Below are 24052 nucleotides of genomic sequence, written 5' to 3' on the forward strand. Positions count from 1 at the left end.
AGAATTCGTGATTATTTTGAAAAGAAGCCAAGAGAAAAATGAATATACTATTATTATTATTTAAATCTCATGGGCAACAGTCACCCGTCACCACATGGCTTGGAGGGAGGGCTACAAACTAACCGAATGCAATCAAATAATATGACTTAAAAAATTTAATTTAAATTATAATTATATAAAAATAATTTAAGTTCAATTTTAACTTCGTTCCCAAACAACCGGTAAAGAATCGAATAAAATACTATGAATTTAAATTCGATTCAAAAAATTATTAAATATATTTCATAATAATCAAATATTTGTTTAACCGATTAAAAATATATATAATTCGAATTCTATTGAAAACGAATATTTTAATAAATTATATTTTAAATTTATTCGATAGATTGAATTAATAAAAAACCGATTATCTATTATATAAAAAAAGTATTTTCTATATGGTATTTGACTTTCAATGTCAGTCAGCGATTGCCTTTAAAAGGCAACTCCAAGGCACTGCTCAGGTTGCCTCGTGCCCTTTGATCATTGGCTGTTGGCCACAAGGAAACAGACTAGAAAGTCTATCAAATATTCCTTAATCTGCAAACATAACTACTGTTATAATTATTTTAAAAATGATTTTTATCAATTTAAAATAATTTTGATAAAATTTAAATAATTTTAATTAATTTGATCAATAATATTTTAATATAATAATATTATATATTCATATTGTAATAGCTATTTGAATATCACGAGCTGTGCTAAAAAAAATGATAATCCAGTTAGTCGCATGGACTCAATCTCTTAGAGTGACCGATTCGGTCCCACGGAAATTTTCTACCAGCCACCAGGATAAATTGGGAAAACGCACGGGCCTATCTAGATGTCCAGCATCCTTTGATTGCGATCCTGATTTTGAAGAAAAATTCCTACAAATATGTCGTAGTTGAGGATCGAACCGCGGGTGCCTGGGTGACAACCTAGATATCCTACCGCGGCACCATGACCCCGGTGATCACGAGCTGTGCTCAAAGTTTTTACGACAAGTTCATCCAAATAGATCGAATAATGCTCGAAGCACCGGATCATTTCGACGTCGTCTTCTCCCCGGTGGCTTGGCTGAATAGTAGTTCACTTCACATCCCCGTGGAAATTGGAATGAACGATATGGACACACAACAAGTCAACCATAAGTCTTTGCCTCAACTGAAGGTTTCCAAGAAAAGGATAACAAGGCTTGAAGATTCTCCCTGTGGAGTGGAGGAGATCAAACAACTCTCTACCACTCCTCTTCTTCAATGCAGAGTCCTTCCGAGATGAATCAGCCCGACGACATGCCGTTCGAGGTCGACAATTTCCTGGTCTTCACCGATCAAGTCGAAGAAGAACTACAACCCCCTAGCGTCAAGAATAAGAAGCAAGTGTTGAGTTAGTCAAGGCTTTGCTACTCTTATCTTGATTCAATGTGTGTGTGTGTTTGTTCAAGCAGGAGCAGGAGCAGGATCAGGAATGCAGGAAGTTCATCATCTTCCGCGAAGAACACTGGCCCGAAAGTCGGGTTCGTTACAAAGTCTGAGATTGAGATGCTAGATGATGGATACAAGTGGAGGAAGTACGGGAAGAAGAAGGTTAAAAGTAGTCCAAATCCAAGGTAAATGAACTCTTTAGATAACATTCGATAACTTTCTGAATCAAAGATCATTAGGTTATTAGCAGCTCATGCAAGAACAGAGCTATAGAGCAACATATAAGACCTTGTAGATGATGAACTAACATCTCATGTTTAAGGGTATGCCTCCATAACTTTAATGAATCACCCTCACAAGTTCACTAGTTGTCCTCCTACAATGAAAAATTCTGAAGGAACTGTTTTCAATTCCTCTAACAAATCAAAGATCAGTAATATCTGTACTGTAACTGAAGGAAAAGGAACAAATTCTCAAAATGATTACTTTTTTCAACGAGTTTATTCCAAATTGATCAGATTTTGCATCTTCTACCTGATTTAAGACATACCTTAATGAGAGACAGGAACTACTATCGGTGCTCAAGTTCTGGATGCAATGTGAAGAAGAGAGTCGAGCGACACCGCGAAGATTCAAGCTTTGTGATAACCACATATGAAGGTGTCCATAACCATCATGCCCAGCAACCAGCAGCTGAGCAGCATGAAGCTCTCCATCTGCCAAACTCTGATGGCTAATTCATTGGGGAAGAGAGTTAATGAAGATCATATCAGGGCTGCCATCAACAATTCAACTTCAGTGTGTTTTTGTTGATATGACCTGAATTCTGCACATAACAATCTGCATTTCTATCACCTTACTCGGTTGTTTTTCGACCGAGAAACCATGAAATATGTCAATGGATGGATACAAGTGATTAGAGAAATAGAGTTCATCCTGTTAAAATCAATGGCTATGTCAAAATGGCAATAGCAAACTAATCTTAATTACCAAGGCTGTCGGTAACTCGTAACAATGAAAAATACAGAGAATGGAGAAATTCTACATAAAGACAAATTGGCTATAAACATACTTGAAGGCACATTGTGGATGTGCTTTTTTATGTTAAAGGTATATCGAAGAAACCAAAGAGCTTTGCTTTCTGTGTATTTACATGCAACCCAGCAAGTCTTGTTTGCTTTTCTGCAAAATTTGCAGCATCATAGCAAGTTAAGAGGTCAGTAGTCTACAATTTCTGGTCCTGTGTATTGGCCACCGCGTACGACGAGTTCTTTGGGCTCACTCGGCATAGCTTCCAACCATGTGGAGTCACCATCACCTGCCCCTGGAATTGCTGCACCTAAAAAGACAGCAAGTGAGACCACATCTGCTAAATCTGGAAGACTGGAATGACAATCAGAAACTAATGTTTATTCCTTTACACAAGAAGCTTATAAGCCATGAGCTTAGATGCTCAAAACAGATGGGTCTTCTGAAAGTTTAGAGCATTGAAAAACCAAAACAATTTCTGATTCAGATTATCTACTTGCATTGAAAAATAATGAAAGCTTTCAAAGATTATAATAAACAGATAGATGATCTCCTTTTCCTTTTCTTTTTTCTGTACTGTTTATAATTTAGTAGTGAAACTATAAGACAGCAAATTGACTAAAGATTATTGCTAACAAGAGAACAGCAACTACCAGGAAAACTCAAGTATGCGTGCTCTTTGTAATAAGTGCAAGTTCTTCCTTCATTGTCATTGTATGGTGGTCCAAGGACATCAAGAACTGCACAAGGGGTCACTGCCGTGAAACGATGTATGTTACCGCCAGTAGTAGGGTATAAAATGGATGTCTCGCAAGGTGCCTTGAAGACGGCATCAGTGTTCACCTTTGCCAAGCATGCACCTGCAGATTTCCCAAGCAACAATTAGTTAACAATCATCAAAACAAGTCGCGGAGGCTTATGCTTGCTAGGCACTTGTGCTAACTGAACATTTCAGGCAGAGCACACACCGGTCGGGGACATGATTTTTTCATTGGGACTCTGAGGATCAGTAACCCAATCGTAGGACTTAATATGCATGGAGCCAACAAGAATTTTACTAAAAACAGTCATGCCAGGGTGATTATGTAGTGGGATGACTGCTGTTCGTGGGAGGCAAAAAATACCAATCTGCAGCATGGCAGGAAGCAATCAGGAAGAACTAACACACACCAGGTGGTGTTTATAATCAATGTGAAGAATTTAAGATACCGAAAAATTGGGGAGTGCAGAAAGGTGCAAATATGTTACAGGAGGAGGTCTATTTGTTGAGGCATGCTTGAAAAGGGGTAGGTTGCGACTAAGACCAACATCTTGTGGCTTTAAAGTATCTGCAGACGAAGACAAATGATCAGAACTCCATCAAATTCCTAAACAATCCTGAAGGCAATCCAAGAAACAAACTGAAGTATCCCAATGAATGTATCCAGTTCCATAAAGAAATGCATAGTCAAAGTAACATTGGCTACATCAACATAAATCCAAAGTCTTGTCATTCCTTAATAAACAGAGCATCCCAATGATATCATAGACAATCAACAACCAGAGAATTTGACAAAAGTATCACAAATGTAGTGAACGGATCACATCCATGTAGTTCATGTTTTCTTCAAGTTACAAATAAACTTGAAGTTGGTTATGTAGCAACATAAAAAGATTGAAAAACCATGAGCGACTCATTAGGTTTGAACTTGTCCATGCACCACAGTTACTGATAAAAGTTTCTCCCATCTTCCAAAAACACCCCCGTATCCATACAAGAAAAAACAGTAATAACAAAATGCCTTAAACTCCTGTTATTCATCTACCATTGTTAATTTAAATGTTAGCTAAGATTGGCCATCATAGTCAAAGTACCTTGGCTTTTACGATCTGTTTAAATATACTATTCAAGACTTGGAAATTAAGCATTAAATGATATCTTCTCTAACTGTTTGTGTATGCATCTTGACGCAGTGACAGTAAAAGTAAACTAGTTAATCACATTGACAGACGATCATCAAAGAACTCAATAAGCAGCAAAGTAAACCAGGAACAGTGAAAAATTTTATGATCTAGCAATCTCTCATGGTGGATATAAGAACAGTACCGAGGACGGATCGAAGGCGCTCCACATCAGCCGGCGACGGGACGGCCCCTGATCCGACATCAGCAAACACCTCCTTGCAGGTATCAAACAGCCTCTGCACAGCACTCGGCATCGGAGCCAGCGTCGGATTCTTCTGCCGCTGGCACAGCCTCCTCCGAAACCCCAAACGCGATCAAAAGCCGAACTTTACGGAGTCACGGAATGCCACAACGCGAAAACTGAAACAAACGCGAACAGCCCGCGATTGCGGGAGGGAAAACAACGAGGAAAGGTAGTTGCCGCGGTCGGCGATTCGGCGACGAAGGTGTGTGCACAAAAACACACATAAAGTTGCCAAAGGTATTCACTTTTGATTCCTCAAAAGAGAAAGAGGGTGAAAAGGGATCTCTTTCTCCTCCTCCGGCGGGATTGGGATGCGAAAGGGGAAGGATTGTGGTGGCGGATGGAGGTGGAGATTGAGGATACGAGAGAGTCATATAAGCCTGTCTTATTGTTAATTAAAGAGAATATCACATGCTGAGATTTTGTCAGAAGATATGTTCTATCAAGGTGTGAAAAATGTCTCATCATTGTCATAATAATATGAAGTTGTATTATTCAGCACCATACTATGATAACCGACAGCACAAGTAGGGGGCAGGTTATCATATCACATAATTACTTCACTTCTTTGACGATTTGACTAACTAATTAATAACAAGAAGGGGAATTAGTCTATTAGATAGGGTATTGAAGAAAAAAAAAGCCTAATTGGTGGAGAAGTCGACCCCTGAGCGGAGCTAGGACGCCCGAGTTTGAGTGAAGTATCGAATTAGGAAGAGTCGGCGCTCGACCTCGGGCATAAACTTCGGACCACGAGAGGGGTCTATCCGAGTTGAATCGCCGAGTCGACGCTCCATTGCGAACTTGGATTTGGAAAAGGTCAGTCCTCATAACCGAGTTGGGCAGTCGGAGCTTGGTTTCCAATATAAACTCGGATCTTGAGCCCGACCTGAGTCAAGCTTAATCGCTGAGTCAAGTGGCCCGCCGAGTCAAGTCGCCAATCAAGAGACCGAGGAATATGGAGTTCCTAATCCTGACGCCGAGTTGAATTCACCGAGACAGGACGAAAGTCGGAACGGGAGGACACAAATCGAAAGGTCGAAGTCAACCTTCTGTCTGACGTGTCATATACTAAGACCGACCTTGATCTTCGGAGACCAAACCATATCGACCCATAACATACCTCAACGAAAGATTTCATGATATTTAAGCGTAGAGACGCTGTGACTGGACTGTGAACTGTAGTCGGTGGCCACCACACAATCTAAAGCGATGACAAGCGGAGACACGGCAAGTTTCCACATCAGAAATGGCAAATCAGCGCGTAGCCAATGGCAGAACTCTTATCCGATCTTCTTATCCTCCACTGTCAATATACCTCCATCCGATCCAATGGCACCCAGCAAACAGAGGGGGCAATGGCAGCATCTCTGCAAGCCGCCGCCACGCTGATGCAACCGTCCAAGGTCGGCGCTGGCGGCCGAAGCATCGCAGGGCAGCCGGTGAGGTCTTCTTCTCACCTTTCTAAGGCGTTTGGGTTCGAGCCGGCCGCCGCCAGGGTCTCTTGTTCCTTACATTCCGACCTGCGAGACTTGGCGCAGAAGTGCACTGACGCCGCCAAGCTCGCCGGCTTCGCATTGGCCGCCTCCGCCCTCGTCGTCTCTGTACGTGTGCAAAAAGAAGAAAAAAGGATCAGTTTTCTGTTAATTGATGTCTAGTTTGTTGATCGATGGCCGCGGTGGTGATTGACAGGGAGCGAGCGCAGAGGGCGTGCCGAAGAGGCTGACGTACGATGAGATCCAGAGCAAGACGTACATGGAGGTGAAGGGGACGGGGACGGCGAACCAGTGCCCGACCATCGACGGCGGCGTGGACTCCTTCGCCTTCAAGCCCGGGAAGTACAACGCCAAGAAGTTGTGTCTGGAGCCGACGTCGTTCACGGTGAAGGCGGAGGGAGTGGCGAAGAACGCGCCGGCGGAGTTCCAGAAGACGAAGCTAATGACCCGGCTGACGTACACGCTGGACGAGATCGAGGGGCCCTTCGAGGTGGGCCCCGACGGAAGCGTCAAGTTCGAGGAGAAGGACGGCATCGACTACGCGGCGGTGACGGTGCAGCTGCCCGGCGGCGAGCGCGTGCCGTTCCTGTTCACCGTCAAGCAGCTGGTGGCGACGGGCAAACCGGAGAGCTTCAGCGGGAAGTTCCTGGTGCCCTCCTACCGGGGCTCCTCCTTCCTGGACCCCAAGGGCAGGGGAGGCTCCACCGGGTACGACAACGCCGTGGCGCTGCCCGCCGGCGGCAGGGGAGACGAGGAGGAGCTGAGCAAGGAGAACATCAAGAACGTCTCCTCCTCCACGGGCAACATCACGCTCAGCGTCAGCAAGAGCAAGCCCGAGACCGGCGAGGTCATCGGCGTCTTCGAGAGCGTGCAGCCGTCCGACACCGATCTGGGTGCCAAGACCCCGAAGGAGGTGAAGATCCAGGGCATCTGGTACGCCCAGCTGGAGTAGTAGAACAAACCTATCGATTGTAATCAGAAATCGCCTTCTTCCCGCCGCCGATCATCTTCATCATCCTCTTGTTCTTCGCCTCAACTGTAACTTTTTGAAAAGAATTTAATATAAAGTATCTAAGCAGGGCGATTGCAGTGAAGATGCAAACGAGCATCGACAAGAAGGCAGAAATCTTACAGTAATTCTAGAATAATGCAGCAAATGAATCGTAGATGAAGTTGCAAATTCAAAGATCTTACTGATCATCAAGACGTCGAGTTAATAACTAAGAATTTCTTTAGATTCATGATTCATAAAAGAGGGCAATTCAGAGACAGTTCATTCAGATTTTAAATTTTGATTTGAGGATAATATCACAAACTCTATCGGAAATAATATCTTCATCTCTCTCTAAAACTGAGAATGGAAGCTAAGGACAGATAAATTATCAAAAATTTAAGATACTGAAAAGCCTTGAGGTTTGGTCTAAGCTCTTGTATCCAATAACATATATAATTTAAATCCTTAAATTGACTAGGGTACCTCTCAAAGTCTTAAGAATTGAATTACCAAGATTGTAATACAATACACATGCTCCAAAACAAACCCAAGATTATAATATCTCTACGAGTTTTCGACTACTTGATTTGGGCTAACCATGCTTAAGTCATCGGAGGGTCTCCTTCATCCGGTCTACTTGCTCTCAAGGCCTTTAAGCTTGTCCTTGATCCAAGTTATCTACTATTGAGTCGTCTGAGTGGATAATTGATATAGGCTACTTGCTTATCTTCCACATGCTCTAAGCACCTCCTAGATCTAGACTATCCTCCCTCGACCTCTATAGCTCTACATCCACTCAATTCGAACCGCCTACCTCAAGTCCAATTCATCTAGCACGACTAATTTGTCCACACCTAACTCAAGTCCTATTGCTAAATCATCAAAACAACAATCTAACTAACACAAGGGAGGAACCATTTCTTTAATAGTAACAAATATTTATGAAGTCCAACTTTATCATATTTCTACAGGGAGAGTTCTAGTAGCAAGAGGGTTTTCCTCAAAGGATTTGTGACTGCTAAGATTAATAAGCAATAAATGAAGATAGAAACAGTTGATGACTGAAGGGCTCAAGAAAGCATCTTTAGGTTAACCAAGAAGCATTACGCAAGAACAGCTACCTCAAACAATCCTATCAACACACACGAAGACTACTAACAATTGAAGTCTTAAAAAATTGATAATAAACAAAATGGAATTTTAGAACTAAAAACTTCAATTGGCAGCACATCAATCTCAGCCGAGAATATGTCATAACTCAAAAATAAAGCCTGGTTCTTGGCGAGAACAGTGTAGTCTTATTTTGGGAACTAAAGAATGCAGATACCAAACTCTGAAGCCACAAGTAGGAGAAATGTTGCAACAATAACAAGCATCATCATGTGTAGTATTTATTCATCCAGTATGGAGAGTCAAAGCATCAAATACACTTGAAGTAGGAAAAAGAAGCAATCATCCGGACAAAAACACTTCATGCATTAGACTCTGAAATAGACAATCATCATACACTGGATAGGTCAAGTGGCTGTGTTATGAAAACAGTATTACAGGTCAAGTATATACATCTTATCCTAGTATCCTACATGCAATAATCTGATTCCTCTTACTGCAAGCTAAGTAATTACTGAATTTACAGGTATCAAATGCACAAGGTTACTTTACCATTCAGAAGTAAATGCAAAGGGATTACCAGAGGAGGAGAAATGGTACAGAGAATCCATCTTCCGACAGGATTGTTTCATTCATAGCCCAAGCTTATCATCAAGCTTCTTCTTGAGGATGTCCATGACAGAGCCAAAATTAGCCTTGACTGTAATAGGTGGGTTTGCATATCTGCAAGCCATGTCAGTTATCTCCTTCGAGTGATAGGCAACTTTAGACTGCGTGAACTTGAGGCCATGCGCAGTGCTTACTACGATGGTTCGATCGTTGGTGGCAATGACCCCTTTTTCCCTGAGTTTGAATAGAGCAGCGAGGGCAACTCCGGTGTGGGGGCAGGCAAACATGCCGGTGCGATCAGCTAGGGACATGGCATCCATCAACTCCTCCTCGGTGGCTTCCTCGACGATGCCATCTGTTGCCTTGAGAGCAAAGGCGGCGCGGTCGATGGAGACAGGGTCGCCGATTTGGATGGCGGAGGCAAATGTGTCAGCGGCCACCACCGGCTTGAAGTCAGCCCACCCAGACTTATAGTGGAGGTAAAGGGGGTTGGCGTTGGCGGCCTGCGCGCAGACAAGGCGAGGGATGCGGTCAACGAGCTCGAGCTCACGGCACATCTCGAAGCCCTTGTAGAAGGCGTAGATGTTGCCCAGGTTGCCACCGGGGACGATGACCCAGTTGGGTACTTCCCAGTCGAACTGCTGGAGGATCTCGATGGCAGCCGTCTTCTGGCCCTCGAGGCGCAGGGAATTGAGGGAGTTGGCGAGGTAGATGGGGAGCGCTGCGGTGACCTCGCGGATGAGCCGCATGCAACCATCGAAGTCCGTGTCGATGGAGATAACGGTGGCGCCGTTGGCGATGGGCTGAACGAGCTGAGCGAGGGAAATGCGGTCAGCTGGTAGGAAGACAATGGAAGGGATGCCGGCGGCAGCGCAGTAGGCAGATAGGGCTGCGGAGGTGTCCCCCGTGGAGGCGCACCCGACGCCGGCAATGGGGCGGCTGAGTGGGGCTCGGCGGAGGCGATTGACCTGGCTCACGAGGACGGTCATGCCCAGGTCCTTGAAGGAGCCGGTGTGGGAGATGCCGCAGTGCTTCACCCAGAGGTCAGGCATACCTCCGAGGTGGTCGCGGCCAAGGCGCTCCGCCCAGAAGAGATTAGAGTTACCCTCGAAGAGGGAGACGATGTGATCGGGATCGATCTCAGGGAGGACGAACTCCTTCTTCGACCATACGCCGGAACCGTAGGGCCACGAAGTGCCACCGACACGGGAATCAAAAAGGGCACGCCAATAAGAGCCCGGAAAGCGCTTCAAGGCGGCCAGGTCGTGGCGGACGTCGAGCAGACCGCCAGAACTGCTGCTGTAAACCACCTCGTCGAGCGAGTAGGTCTCCGAGGTGTCATCCGGGGCGTTGAAGGGCACGTACCAGGCCGAGAAGCCAGGCGGCATCTTCGCCTCGTCGCGTCGGCACGCCTCCTCGCGGATGTTCTCCTCCGCCGATCGTCGAGTCTTCAGTGGCTTCTGTTGGCTGCTTCCACTGGACGCCGCCGCGGCGGAACATGAGATCGGAGATCTCAGTAGGGGGCGGAGAAAGGGATTGCTGCGGCTCCAAAAGCGGTGGTCGACAGAATTGAAGGGCTCGATTCTCCTACTTTTGTTGATTTTGCAAAGGGGAGGGTGGCGGCGGGTGGAGGAGGAGAAAGGTAGATGGCCGGAAACGGAGGAAGCCATGGACGCGAGCCGGAGCGAGAGCTCGGTGGCAGCGGGTTGAGGGTTTTTTTCTTCTTCTTTTTCTGTTAACCATAAATTGTTTGGAGATAGCTTCTAATTTATTTATTTATTTATTTATTTTTATAATTATCCTTTAAAAAACTTTGTTTTCAAATTTTCTTAGAAATTTAGTTTACTTTTTCTCAATTTTATAATTTTAACTAAAACTTAAATAGAAACATTTGTGATCGAATTTAATTAATATAATTAATAAAAATTTTAATTTATATTTATCATATAATTAAAAAAATTACTTTTGAATTAATTTTAGTATCATAATCATTTCAGTAAAAAGTAGAATCTGTCATTCCAACGGTTTCACACGGTCGATTCCACAATCATCTATGAGTAAGTAAATCGAAAAATTACAGTTGACTACGACAGAGGAAGGTATTGCTTCAGTTTTATCGAGATTCGACTCTTGTTCACAACTCTGTTATATCGTAATCAACTCAAATATACCCTGAGACTAATATCATAGTCATGTTTCATGCTGTTCGCGTCCAAGAATGGACTTATCATGTTCGATATTTTTGAAAGAAAGTGTCGTTCCACTAACTCTAACCCTAATCCTAACTCTAACCCTAAAAAATTATCGACCGCTCCCTGAAGAAACGTGCAAGCAGAAGAACGGACTAACAATGATGCTACAAAGCTCCAACGGCTTGAGAACTCACAGCTAAAAGGCCCAGCATGCCAAGTCCTTATCGGCGTCATCTGATCTGTCGCATTTAACACATGTTTACGGCTCTTCGCAAAAGTTGAAGGACGTTTGATTATTAGAATAGTTGAGAGGACGTTGTCTTTAATTCAGGAAGAAGTCAAGAGCAATATGATTTTTTGAAATGTCCCTTTTTATGTTTATTTTTAATGAAAAGACGTATTATAATAATTTTATAATTACTATAATACATATTTAATTTATTTAAAATTATTTATATTCTGATAATTATAATCTCGTAGATGTTGCTATAATGTGCATTCAACCTTGTTCACTTATCATTTATATTGTAACAACTATGAAATCATAACTATTCATAATCAAAATTATTTGTTTAGCATGTCTATTTAATTTGTCTCCCATCAAAATTATTTTAGTTGGTGGAATGTTTTTTATAATACTTCAGCTAGGTCCTTCCAACATATGTTGTGTATATATGTTAATAACGTTCAGAGTATCTTTGTCTATTACTATCTTGAAAGTTATAATTCTATATCCTTTCTAATTACTTCTACAACTTATTATTTAACGAATTATTTATAATAATACCTACTCTATTTCTTATTTGACTCTTTCCTATATACCATAACTTAAAATTTAAGTTCTCTATCATTTTTGTCTTCTCGCCTACCCATTTTATCTCATATACACATAAATTACTAATTTTTTTCCTAATCATCATATCTGCTATCTCTATTGTTTTACGAGTGGGATTTCTATATTTCATGTTCCAAATTTTAAATCATTAATTTTTCTATAATATTTATTTTTTTAAATCTACGGTGTGAGAACTCTTGCTTATTTAACACTATATTTAAATTTGATGTAAATGTAGCGGTCCTTGTTGATACATTATAGTCAGACCTTTTAACACGAACTCTTATATATTTATCACTACACTCGAATTCTAGAGATGTAACGGTCCTTGTCGAGATATTACAGTCGAACCTTATAACGCGTTCCTTTTGGTGAACAACCTAATATTAACACAATAATTTAATTAATCTATTCATTAAATATTTGTCTTACTTTAACACTGATTGACAATCTAACACAATTCTCCTCCTTTATTTGGGTTTGGGATCGACCATGACAGGATTAATTTGTTATGGACGGAGCTACAAAGTAACTTTTATAAAATATTAAAATAAACTAATTTAATAAAAAAAATTATTATAGATAAAAAATACTTATATATATATTATTAATTTAGTCAAAAATTTTAATAAAATTATTTTAATACGATCGAAAATTTTTAAAATGATTTTTACCCTGTTAAAATAATTATTTATCAAGATTAAGTACAATTTTTTAATATTTTAAAATTTTATTAAACTAAAAAAAGAAAAAATATTTATTTTAATATATTATATAGCCGTGACATGCAGTAACAGAAGAAGAAGAGGAGGAGATGAGACTTGCAACATTCTGTCCGCATGCATTCCCTGACTCCCATATGCGATCACATGCATAGAATTTGGTCCCCCAATCAATATATGCGCCAGAATCTATCGTAGATCCAATTAACTCCCTGTAATAATTGGAACCTTCTTCCTTTTATGACTGCAAACTTCGTTATCTATCCTTTCATTTGCTTTTGTTTTTTTGTAAATTCCTTTTGGCTTTCTTCAAGCAGATTCCAAATCATGGGGAGGAGAGCTGTTGCAGTTTCAGCTGTACTTTTCTTCGTCCAGTGCCTGTGGATTTTGTGGCTGAGTAGGGCGGAGCCAGATCCTGCCGTGGCTGCGATGGAGGAAGCGGAGCGAGAAGCTCTGTACTTGGCGGTTCAGGGGTTCGTCGGAAACCAGTGGGATGGCCGGAGTTTGTTCCCTGATCCTTGCGGATGGACTCCAATTCAGGTCCCTTTTGCTACTGATTGCTTCTTCGTTTTGATGTTCTACCAATTCGAAGCTTTGAAATGTGAGATCCCTAGTGCAGGGGGTCTCGTGCGATGTTTATGGAGGCCGGTGGTACATCGCCGCCATCGACGTCGGCCCTGTGCTGGACAACTCCCTGAAGTGCTCGACGGAAGCGGAGCTGAGTCCGCATCTTTTCGAGCTGAAGCATTTGAGAAGTTTGTCCCTGTTCAGGTGCTTCACTGATCAGTCCGTCGCCGGCGGCGCCTCTTTGTATCAGGACTGGCAGAAGCTATCCGGAAGCTTAGAGACGCTGGAATTCCGATCCAACGCCGGCCTGAGAGGAGGAATCCCGCCCGGTCTCGGCCTGCTTTCGAATCTGCAGTCGCTGGTTCTGGTGGAGAATTCATTAACAGGGCAGCTGCCGCCGGAGCTGGGAAACTTGGTGCGTCTCAGACGACTCTCTCTCGCCGGGAACCAGTTGTCCGGTCAAATCCCGGCTTACAACGACTGGAATGAGCTGCTGATCCTGGACTTGAGCAGGAACTCCTTGTCGGGTCCTCTGCCGCCGTCGATCCTTTCCATGAGCGCACTCCTCAAGCTCGACCTGAGCAGCAACCAGTTGAACGGGCAGCTTCCGGTTGCGAAGCAGGGGAGCCTGACGCTGCTCGATCTGAGGAACAACAACTTCTCTGGCTTGGCGGGACTCGCCGGCATGGCCGCGCTGCAGTATCTGCTTCTCTCCGACAACCCCCTACGTGCAAACCTCGCCGAGCTCGGACTGGAGAATCTCAGGAACCTGATCGCCTTGGACCTCTCGAGCACTGGCTTGCGCGGAGAAATCCCGGAAACGATCGCGAAGCTGAGGAGGTTGAGATTTGTGGCGCTGAACGACAACGATCTGAGCGGAAGAGTGCCCAAGAGCCTTGAAGATCTGCCTGAGCTCAATGCGCTCTACCTGAGCGGGAACCATTTGAGAGGAGAGCTGGAGTTCTCGGAGGAGTTCTACGCGAGGATGAGGAGGAGGTTTGCTTGTCGGAACAACGCTGAGCTCTGCTACAGAGCTCGGGCAGGAAGCCGGCAGGTGGCGCCGCCTGCCGGGGTGCGGCGGTGCTGGAACTAACCGCCGAATCTTTCGGATACATGATTTGTATGCGATTGAGACATGCAAAGATGTCCTCTCTATGTTAAAGTGTGGCAATTATGTAAAACAACTAGTACAGCAACTGATCAAGATTCATCTTTGCATATATCAACAGGTGGTTCATTTCGATCTGGTGCTGGAACTGATCTAGTTTGCATATATAAAACGAAATGTTATGAACGAGAGATTGATCATGATATTAGTTTGGATAAGAGGGGAAAAACGCACAAGTCTGGTAACAATGAAGCTGGAAATCACAAGCGACACAAGAGCAAGCACTGCTCTTCAGATCATCATAAGCACCATAGTTTTTCAGAAGATGAATACCGGCACAGAAAAAGGTCCCTTAGTCACAGGGATGATGAAAGGGATTACTCACTTTTGTTCCATTTGGAATCAGATTAGTTCTCAGTCTCTCATCGATCCTCTTTCTCCTCTGATCTGCACAACGTTTTCAACACCAACAGTACAGCAACAAGAGCTCTGAGGATTTGTATCTACCATTGCCCTCCTTTTGACTGCTTTTGTGCCTTCTTGGCCCTTTCATTCTTTCCCTTCTTGGGCACCTGAAACGAAGATAAGTCTACCAAATAGTTCAGACATACTCTCTAATCGCTCTAATTCTTATGAAGTCACTTGAGACACTAAGTTGGGAACGTCGTCGAGCATGCAGTAGTGTCGACGAATTGAAGGATGCATTATGGTTGTAGGGAAGAGGTCTGTTTCGATGGGATATCATGAATGATCAAGTCATCGGTCAACAATCTATCATCTTAATCAATATTGACTCCACCAACAAAAAAAATTTGAAAAAGAAGGTTGAACGAACGGATTAGTAAGATATCAGGGATTCCTGACAAACCACTTCAACGCTCAAGTCAGTACAAAAGAAGAAGAAGTATGTATGAAGTTGCTGAGAATTCCAGAAGGACCTCATACCTGCAAGTCAATAAGGTTATATACTCATGAGAAAGAATCTCCATTGACATGGCAGCAGACTCCTATTGTGCTTGACGAGATGGGTCTTGTGCATTACTGACAAATGAGTATACAGTATACAGTATGACATCTAAGGACAGAGTCTGTCAACCTGGTAATCACCCTATGACTCAACAATCTTGATTATTTTTTACTTTTTGATTTTATGATAATCCCAGTAGCCACATCTCTGAGGGTGGTTGGCCGGTCCCGCGGAAGTTTTCCCACCGACCACCAGGGGTAAATCGGGAAGTGCATACGGCGGCCAATCCAGATGCCCAACATCCTTTGATTGCGTTTCCCATTTGAAGGAAAATTCCTGCAAATACGCCGTAACTAGGAATCGAACCGCGAATCCCTGAGTTACAATCCGGATGTCCTACCGTTGCACCATTGCCTCGAGATTACTTTTTGATTTTATGCTCAGACACACGATGTAGATTTAGGAGATCAAATTTGACAATCTAATAACCATCGTAATCACACGCTTAAAAGCTTTTGTCGCTTTCTGAGTTGAGATCACTGGCAAGAGAGAACCGATTGACTAAACTCTAAAGCGTCTAAGGTTGAGATGATTGAGATTAGACTGATCGAGATGATGGCTAAAAGGACAAGGCGATTGAGATCAGCCGTATCGAGATGATGATCCCTCCCTGTTTGACTTCCTATTTTACCACGTCGATCAATTTCTTGATCTTTATCACCACTTAGGACCACTCAAAATCCGTACATCAAAGTCTTCGCATCATCTGCCATTGCCCACAGAAACGTAAGGACGATCTCCCATTGGACGAAACGAGCAGTCCATGAGCTCCCAACAGACAACGAAGAAAGGGCTCGTAAAGGGGAAAAAAAAAAGAATTATATTATTTCAACTGATAAATTGGAAAAATATATTCTATTTATCTTTCCGAATAAATAGAATATAAAATTAACACATTGATTAATGGACACAGGGCGGACAGCTTGGCGAGACGTGACAGCGCGCTTAATGCCACATCAACGCAATCACTCGCTAAATCACCGACCGAGACAAGTCGCTATTTAAATCGTCCACTGCTATCTCTCTCTCTCTATCTTCGCTCTTTCTCTCTCCTCGACCTCACGCGTCGGCAGGAAGGTGAATCGACGCCACCGACAGGTTCGCTACTCCCTCCGCATTCCGCTTGCTTCCTCTTCCCTCTTCTCCTTCTTCTTGAATTTTGTTCTGGTTTTGGCAGATCTCGCAGGTAGAGGGAGGAATTTTGAGCGCATGCTATGGCATCGGCTATGGCATCGGCTGCGAGGTTGGATCTTGACGGGAAGCCGATCGAGGCGATGACGATCTGCATGATTGGGGCCGGGGGATTCATAGGTTCCCACCTGTGCGAGAAGCTGATGGCGGAGACGCCCCACACGGTGCTGGCAGTGGACGTCTACAGCGACAAGATCAAGCACCTACTCGACCCGGCGGAGGGGCAGGAGGCGTCGCGCCACCCGTGGGGCGGCCGGATCCAGTTCCACCGCCTCAATATCAAGCACGATTCCAGGCTGGAGGGACTCATCAAGATGTCGGATTTAGTTAGTTCTCTTGCCCCCCGTGGAATAGATCTGATTCCGGATCTCTTCTTGCGTTTTCTTTTTTCAATGTGATCTGTGCGGTGCTGCATTTCTCTCTTTTTTCTCAGCGTTTTTTCCTTTGATCTAATGGTTTGAGCGAATCTTTCTTTCGCTATCATCGCAAGGCATCCTGATGTAGTTATTGAACAAATTCTGTTCTCATTACAGACGATTAATCTGGCGGCAATCTGCACTCCTGCGGACTATAACACCCGTCCACTAGACACCATCTACAGCAATTTCATTGATGCTCTCCCAGTTGTGAGTTCCGAGATCCCTGCGCTTGTTCGTTTCCAGATGGATTTTCTGTGTATTCTTCTTTGGTATTTGTGTGCTTTATTGTGACAAGAATTAGTTGTGCAGGTCAGGTATTGCTCAGAAAATAGCAAGCGTCTCATTCACTTCTCGACGTGTGAAGTTTATGGGAAAACGATAGGAAGCTTCCTGCCCAAGGACCATCCTCTTAGAAAGGTGTCATTTACATTTCTAGATTTGGTTTAGAGATGGCCCATGTTTACTATTCAAGTTGTGTTACGGACTTATGGTCATGCATGCAGTTGGGGGTTCTTCTAAAAATATGTATTTCAGGATGGGAGGTCTTGAGCTCCGATTGATTACAAATTAAAGGGTTTCTTTAAGTTGTGAAACTTCAAAATCCCAAGACTTCGAGATTTATTGACTGCCATTTCTTTGTCAATGACAACCTCTAATTTAAGTTTTGCCTGATCTTAAGGACTTAAGTGGGCCAGGTTGACTTCCTATTCTATTTGAAGTTAGGCATCACAGTTTTTCTTTTCATTAATACAAGTTCCTAGATAATTTATTGAAATGAGTCAGGCATTCATGAACAAACAGACTAAGTTTATAATAGAGCTCTTTCCTCCATTGGAGAGATTTAGTGAACTATCTTCAATACTTTTGTTGCTCGGTTTATGCAAAATGAGGGCAACAGTAAGTTTAACTTTGACTTGTTTGTGTTCATGAGCTAAACTTGTCACATGTTCATGAACAATAGCAGAATTTGTTGCCTACTCAAGAAACTTTAGCTCATGAACATTGACGCACACTTGTAAGTTAAATTTCTATTAAGAAAGTTTGCTGTAATCATTATTTAATCTATCAATATTATTAGAACCTAGAAATTTATTAAAATTGGTGCCTAAAATCTATACCTATGTGGTTGAAATTAATTACATTTACCCAGTTGAATTTGAGATTACTTATGAGTGAGAATGTGGCTCTCTAGGCTAGGACATGCTTCTAGTTCATTAGGGAAAGCCTGAACATAATTTTTTTAGCTCAGTTGAACTTGAGGTCGGCTTGAGTCGATATTACTTATAACATTACTCATTACTCAAAGATACTTTATGCAGTTGCACATGCTACACAAGGAAAAACTGCTTCATATCCTATCTCTACAATCCTATATATGATATGCTAGCAGCACATGAGCCAATCTCTAAAATAGCCAAGACTATAGCATGTTAGTGAGTTAATACCAAATTGCTTGGGTCCACTTTTATGAAGTAAAAGTAGATTTTGTCTATTCAATTTCAGCCACTAATCTTCCTCTAATAAATCGATAAGTTAATTGGGAAGAGAGTAAGGAGTGCATTAATGAGAAATTTATGATTATTATGATAATAATTTATTTGATAAGTTCTCTCCTTGAGAAGATCCATATTTGTGTATCTTTCTGCAAAAGTATTCTGTTTTTGGTGTTAATCTTTTGTGGCTGTGTCAAACTGTATGATATTATATTGCTCTTGCTCATTCATGTTTTTTTATATCAATTGCTTAGATTCATTTATTTGGTTTAATATGCAACAGAGACAACCTGCTTTTGTATAGTTTGATTGGGTTAATTAATTTGATCTAATGTGATCGAAATGATTTGTTTTATATGGATTTCTTGTGTTGATTCATTTGATATATTGTAGGGTAGATGAAGACTTACATTTGTCATTACATATGTATAATAATTGGACTCTTTTCTTGTCCACATATGTATCATAATTGAGCTCTGTTCTTGTTAGCATGTTTATATCAAATTGAAGATGTTGTGTGAAGTTAGATTTTTCTTTGTTTCTTAACTTTTTAAAGTTCTACTCATTATTGTTTATATTACATCAATATATGTCGTATTTTATACAACTAATGTTTAGTAGGAGTTAGTTATTTATTGGCTTGATAATCAATAAATAAGTTGATTTAGTTGTGTGACTCCCGCAATCAATTTCCTTTGTTAGATCATCTCAGGTATTTGCCAAACCATTGCTATGTTGAGGTACTAAAGAAATCCTTTTCTAGTTTTGGAATGCCATGTTGTAGTATAGTTATCATGATAGGCACTTTGTGATCCATAGCCCTTCAGGAAAATAAATCTAAGTATGATTTGTTAATATTATTGGCGAGGAACAGAAGGCCAAGTTTTGAGATGAGTAAGAAAAGGTTGGCAATATTACCTATGGGATAGAAGGAGAATGAGTGCTCACAACATGGTCCTTTCTTGTCCAAGATGGTTAATATTGCATAGACTGGAATTTGGCCATGATGCATATGTTATTTCCGCCGTATCTTTCTTCTGGAATGGTGTACTTATTGATGAAAAATTACTGAATAGGAACCTGAGTTCTTTGTGCTCAAGGAAGATGCCTCCCCCTGTATTTTTGGTTCAATTGAGAAACAGAGGTGGTCTTATGCCTGTGCAAAGCAACTTATTGAGAGGTTGATTTATGGTAGGTTTTTCTTTCTAATTTCCTATGGTGCAGTGGCTGTCTTTTTTCTCCTTACACTTTATCTGGATCATCTACAGCTGAGGGTGCAGAAAATGGTCTTGAGTTCACCATTGTGAGACCTTTCAATTGGATTGGACCAAGGATGGACTTCATTCCTGGGATTGATGGTCCTAGCGAGGGTGTTCCGAGGGTTCTTGCATGCTTCAGTAATGTGTGTGGAGTGCTTCACAGTGCCGAATGAAAACATTTTATGTACTATTTTGCATGTATGATGGAACCTAACTTTTGCTTATGCAGAATCTGCTGCGCCGTGAGCCTTTGAAACTTGTTGACGGCGGTCAATCCCAACGAACATTTGTGTACATCAAGGATGCCATCGAAGCAGTTCTGCTGATGATAGTATGCAGTCTTTCCGTTTCTTCTTTATCTGTCTTATATTTATCACAAAGAGACGAGCAAAACTATATATTCTGGTCTCTCACAGGAAAATCCTGCTCGAGCTAATGGCCAGATCTTTAACGTGGGAAATCCTAACAATGAAGCCACTGTAAAACAACTCGCTGAAATCATGACACAGGTTTGTTTGTTATAACACGTACGATTCACTGCTTTTTGATAAAATTAAAGTCAAAAGGTTTTCAATTAAATTATATATGTTGGCCTGTTTGATCCCCTGCAGGTATATGCAAAAGTATCAGGGGAGCCTCCTTTGGAGGTGCCTACGATTGATGTCAGCTCGAAAGAGTTCTATGGCGAAGGATACGATGATAGCGATAGAAGAATTCCAGACATGACAATTATTAATAAACAGCTTGGTATACACTCGTTAGTTACCACCCATTTCATTTTCCATAATTTGAAGTGGAAATTAACTTTATTTTATGATCAATTCACTTGACTTGTAGGTTGGAACCCAAAAACATCTCTCTGGGACTTGCTGGATTCCACATTGACTTACCAGCACAAGACCTATGCTGAAGCCATCAGGAGGTCACTTGCAAAGCCTGCTGCATCCAGCTAGATGCTTGCCTTCGTATCGTATCTGCTTTTATATAGAATTTGCTAGTGAGTTCTACGTGCCAAGTATCAGTTACGTTGCCTAAGACAGGAATGTTGGTCTTTTGACAGCTAGCCTATAACTCAATTCATCACATTTGGACTTTTGAGAGTGGAAGGATTGACGCAATTGCATTGCCCTTCTATTCATTCAATTTGTTTACTCGGAGATATTAAGAGTGGATTTAATCATATTCACATTTTTTTTATTTCCTCTCAGTTAATCTCTTTTTATTTGTTGAATATATATTTGAATCTAAAGCTAGTTCTCTACTCATGGTTCAATTACTAAAAAACTAATTTGGAAAAATATTGTTGAGTTGGTTACGACGAAATAAATTTATTGATGTTATTATCAAGACGGAATATTGTATCTTAAAATATTGTTTAGAGACGGAAAAATGATTTTCAAATATCAAATTTTTTGTCTCTTATAAGCTCTATTTTCTTGTAGTGAATTGATCACATTTGAACTAACTTTTGAGGTGATGGTCACTCAACTTTTATATCATTCATTGATAGGTGGAAGGATTGAGCCAATTGCCCTTCTATTCATTTAATTTGTTTACTTGGAGATATTAAGACTGGATTTAATCATATTCACATTTTTTAAATTTCCTCTCAGTTAATCTTTTTTTATTGAATATTTGAATCTAAGGCTAGTTATCTACTCATCATGGTTCAATTATTAAAAAATTTATTTGGAAAAAATGTAAAATACGTACGAAAGATAGATTTTGTATAATTAAATATCCGTAGTCGGAGTACGATACCATTGATTACGCTACAACAGTACATGATTTGTAGTATTTGTATGACTGCCACACATGATAGAGATAATTAAATTATATAAAATTCATGAGAACAAATCCACTGTAAACACAGATGAATGTGAAAAGTATATATAATCCATCAAACTTAAGTAGTACAGTAGCATTACAAATTAAACCAAATTTGTAATAATAAAATTTTGTACTACCAAATGTAAATTCAAAGTTTGGACTGAAGGGAGCTCTTTCTTATACTCGATGTCATTCATCAGACAATGAATTTCTGAATGAAATATGGATGCCATCGATGCCGAAACTCATCTCGAGATTGGAGACGGGAAAAGAGGTATCGAACTCCAAAGCTGGATCCCAGCTGCTAGCCGCAGCTAGAACTGGAGAAGGAGGAGCCAGAACCGGAGCAGGAGCCGGATATAAAACTGGAGCAATGGTGTCATCGATGCCCAAATCCATATCAAGATCGGAGACGGCAAAAGAGGTATCGAACTCCAAAGCTGGATCCGAGCTGATAGTCGCAGCAGCCAGAACTGGAGAAGGAGGAGCCGGAGCTGAAGCCGGATATAGAACTGGAGCAGGAGGAGCCGGAGCTAGGGCCGGAACAGGATGTAGAACTGGAGCAATGGTGTCATCGATGTCGAAATCCATATCGAGATCGGAGACGGAAGGGAGATCGAACTCCAAAGCTGGATCCAAGCTGATATCCGCATCTAGAACTGGAGAATGATATAAAACTACTGGAGAAGGAGGAGCCGGAGCCAGAGTCGGAGCCGGGGCCTGAGGAGGATATAGAACTGGAGCAAGAGGAGCCGGAGCCGGAGCCGGAGCCGGATCCGGATATAGAAGTGAAATAACAGAATCAGGAATGTGTATGCCCATTCTCTGCAAGCAACCAGTGTAATTCTGCATCGCTATCCTCGTGGCTTCCAGATCAAAATGATGGGAACTCAAATCAGGAAGAGGAATAATGTCCTCCAAGGCCATCCCCTGTGAACGCTCGTAAGGTTGCAGCTTCGCCATGCTTGGAGGATCCAAAGCAAGAGGAGGAGCAGGCTCGAGGGGAACATGAACTCGCTGATCAGACTTCTTCTTCTTCATCTTGCAGTTCCAAAAATTCTTAATCTCGTTATCAGTGCGACCAGGTAACTGCAAAAGATTAATTATAATGATTAATTAACTGAGTAATTAAGACATACGACAAATTAACAGTCGGCATACATGCATGCAGATATCGATCGTACTTACGTGTTTCACGATCTTAGCCCATTTATTTCCCATCTTTGCTTGAAGTTGACAGATGAGATGCTCTTCTTCAGGTGTAATTGGAGTTTTCTTCAGATTGGGCTTCAAATGCTCGAGCCATCGCGAACGACAACTTTTACCGCATCGACCGAGGCCAGTGGCTTTGGCGATGGCGTCCCAGTTTCGTTCGCCTTTTTTCTTGACGTAATCGATCAGGCATGCATCCTCTGCTTCTGTCCAACGCTTCTTGTTCGGACTGCACCGATTCTCCATCGGATTCGGAACGACTTCCAAATTGATAACGTGCAGAAATCTTAAGACAGACAACAGAGAATTAAGAAATTGCTTGCAAACCATCGACAGAGAAATGGATAGATGCTTGCAAACCACGAAAGAATAGTTATCGACGACGGATTAAATTAAACAAGACAAAGTAAATGAAACTAACCTTGAGGAGGAAGATGCGATCGAAGATGCGATCGATCGAACAAATTGATTGCTGGACACCGACAGAAAGAATACTAATTTCCAGTGATATAGAGCAAGTTGATTTAAGGTTACCGGTTGATTTTAAGTTTACCGCAGTTATTTAAATCTCAATATTTTCCCTATCTTTTTAATTATTTTAGTAAAAGCATTATACAATTGTTATGCTTACCGCCACCACTTCAAGCTCACCGCCATTTGTTTTATTTGAAATTTTACTTTTTTTAAATTATTTTTCTATGGATAATTTAGAGAGCGTTTGGTTTGATCATTTTTTATTTTTATTTTCTTATTTTCTAGAAATTATTGTTTGTTTTATATTTTTCAATTTCATTCTTTGAAAAATGAAAAATGAGAAGGGGGTGTTTGGTTTAGAAAATTTTTTCTATATTTTAAATTTTAAATTTTTTATTTTTTATTTCTGTTTTTCTATTTTCTGATCTAATTTTTAGAAAATAGATAATACATTTGGTATGATATACTGTTTTCTATTTTTAAAAAAGAAAATTAAAAAATATGTTTGATTTATTAATATAAAAAATATAAATAAAATAGATTTTTTAAATAAAAATACCATCTTATATCAATAAAATGAGTTAATTTATATTAAACAATACAATTAATATAACTAAAATATTATTAAATAACACAAACTATATTTAAAAAACTAAACTATATAAAATATAAAAAATAAATTTTCAAAAATATATGTGAGTCAAATGGATAGTTGAACCGTCAATTTATCAGTTTATTGAGGCTCAGCTCTTAATCAACTTACAAGTTTGCGGTTAAACCGGTCGACAAGTAATATTTTCAAGTATATATAGTTTGATTTTTCATTAATCTTACTTTTCAAGATATTTT

The 24052-nt window shown here is 41.2% G+C and overlaps 6 protein-coding genes across 6 annotated transcripts; 4 read left to right on the top strand and 2 right to left on the bottom strand.

Annotated features, from left to right (window-relative positions):
* Window positions 1-1284: 1284 nt before the first annotated feature.
* LOC141845031 (putative WRKY transcription factor 43) lies at window positions 1285-2185 on the top strand. The gene is made up of 3 exons (XM_074733038.1): window positions 1285-1399; window positions 1484-1633; window positions 2014-2185. Exons 1-3 carry the CDS (start codon window positions 1299-1301, stop codon window positions 2183-2185), a joined length of 423 nt encoding a protein of 140 aa, XP_074589139.1. The 5' UTR covers window positions 1285-1298.
* Window positions 2186-2662: 477 nt separating this feature from the next.
* On the bottom strand, window positions 2663-4970 carry LOC141845030 (plant cysteine oxidase 2-like). Its single transcript, XM_074733037.1, has 5 exons — window positions 4564-4970; window positions 3687-3805; window positions 3446-3605; window positions 3131-3337; window positions 2663-2787 (listed from the first exon to the last, which is right to left on the bottom strand). The coding sequence occupies exons 1-5, from the start codon at window positions 4673-4675 to the stop codon at window positions 2666-2668; spliced, it is 720 nt and encodes a 239-aa protein (XP_074589138.1). The 5' UTR covers window positions 4676-4970; the 3' UTR covers window positions 2663-2665.
* Window positions 4971-5915: 945 nt separating this feature from the next.
* LOC141845029 (oxygen-evolving enhancer protein 1, chloroplastic) lies at window positions 5916-7255 on the top strand. The gene is made up of 2 exons (XM_074733036.1): window positions 5916-6269; window positions 6358-7255. Exons 1-2 carry the CDS (start codon window positions 5937-5939, stop codon window positions 7111-7113), a joined length of 1089 nt encoding a protein of 362 aa, XP_074589137.1. The 5' UTR covers window positions 5916-5936; the 3' UTR covers window positions 7114-7255.
* A 1359-nt stretch (window positions 7256-8614) lies between these two features.
* LOC141845026 (threonine synthase, chloroplastic-like) lies at window positions 8615-10598 on the bottom strand. The gene has a single exon (XM_074733032.1). It carries the CDS (start codon window positions 10542-10544, stop codon window positions 8898-8900), a length of 1647 nt encoding a protein of 548 aa, XP_074589133.1. The 5' UTR covers window positions 10545-10598; the 3' UTR covers window positions 8615-8897.
* Window positions 10599-12932: 2334 nt separating this feature from the next.
* Window positions 12933-14311, top strand: LOC141845027 (uncharacterized). Its single transcript, XM_074733033.1, has 2 exons — window positions 12933-13163; window positions 13243-14311. The coding sequence occupies exons 1-2, from the start codon at window positions 12951-12953 to the stop codon at window positions 14281-14283; spliced, it is 1254 nt and encodes a 417-aa protein (XP_074589134.1). The 5' UTR covers window positions 12933-12950; the 3' UTR covers window positions 14284-14311.
* Window positions 14312-16344: 2033 nt separating this feature from the next.
* LOC141845028 (UDP-D-apiose/UDP-D-xylose synthase 2) lies at window positions 16345-20873 on the top strand. Its single transcript, XM_074733035.1, has 10 exons — window positions 16345-16423; window positions 16503-16842; window positions 17050-17142; window positions 17245-17352; window positions 19505-19619; window positions 19697-19830; window positions 19917-20018; window positions 20104-20196; window positions 20299-20434; window positions 20525-20873. Exons 2-10 carry the CDS (start codon window positions 16540-16542, stop codon window positions 20638-20640), a joined length of 1200 nt encoding a protein of 399 aa, XP_074589136.1. The 5' UTR covers window positions 16345-16423; window positions 16503-16539; the 3' UTR covers window positions 20641-20873.
* Window positions 20874-24052: the final 3179 nt, after the last annotated feature.

The sequence above is a fragment of the Curcuma longa genome, chromosome 14, assembly GCF_044706935.1.
Source record: "Curcuma longa cultivar G26 ecotype Majalengka, Jawa Barat chromosome 14, ITB_CL_G26_1.1, whole genome shotgun sequence".
Lineage (NCBI taxonomy): Eukaryota > Viridiplantae > Streptophyta > Magnoliopsida > Zingiberales > Zingiberaceae > Curcuma > Curcuma longa.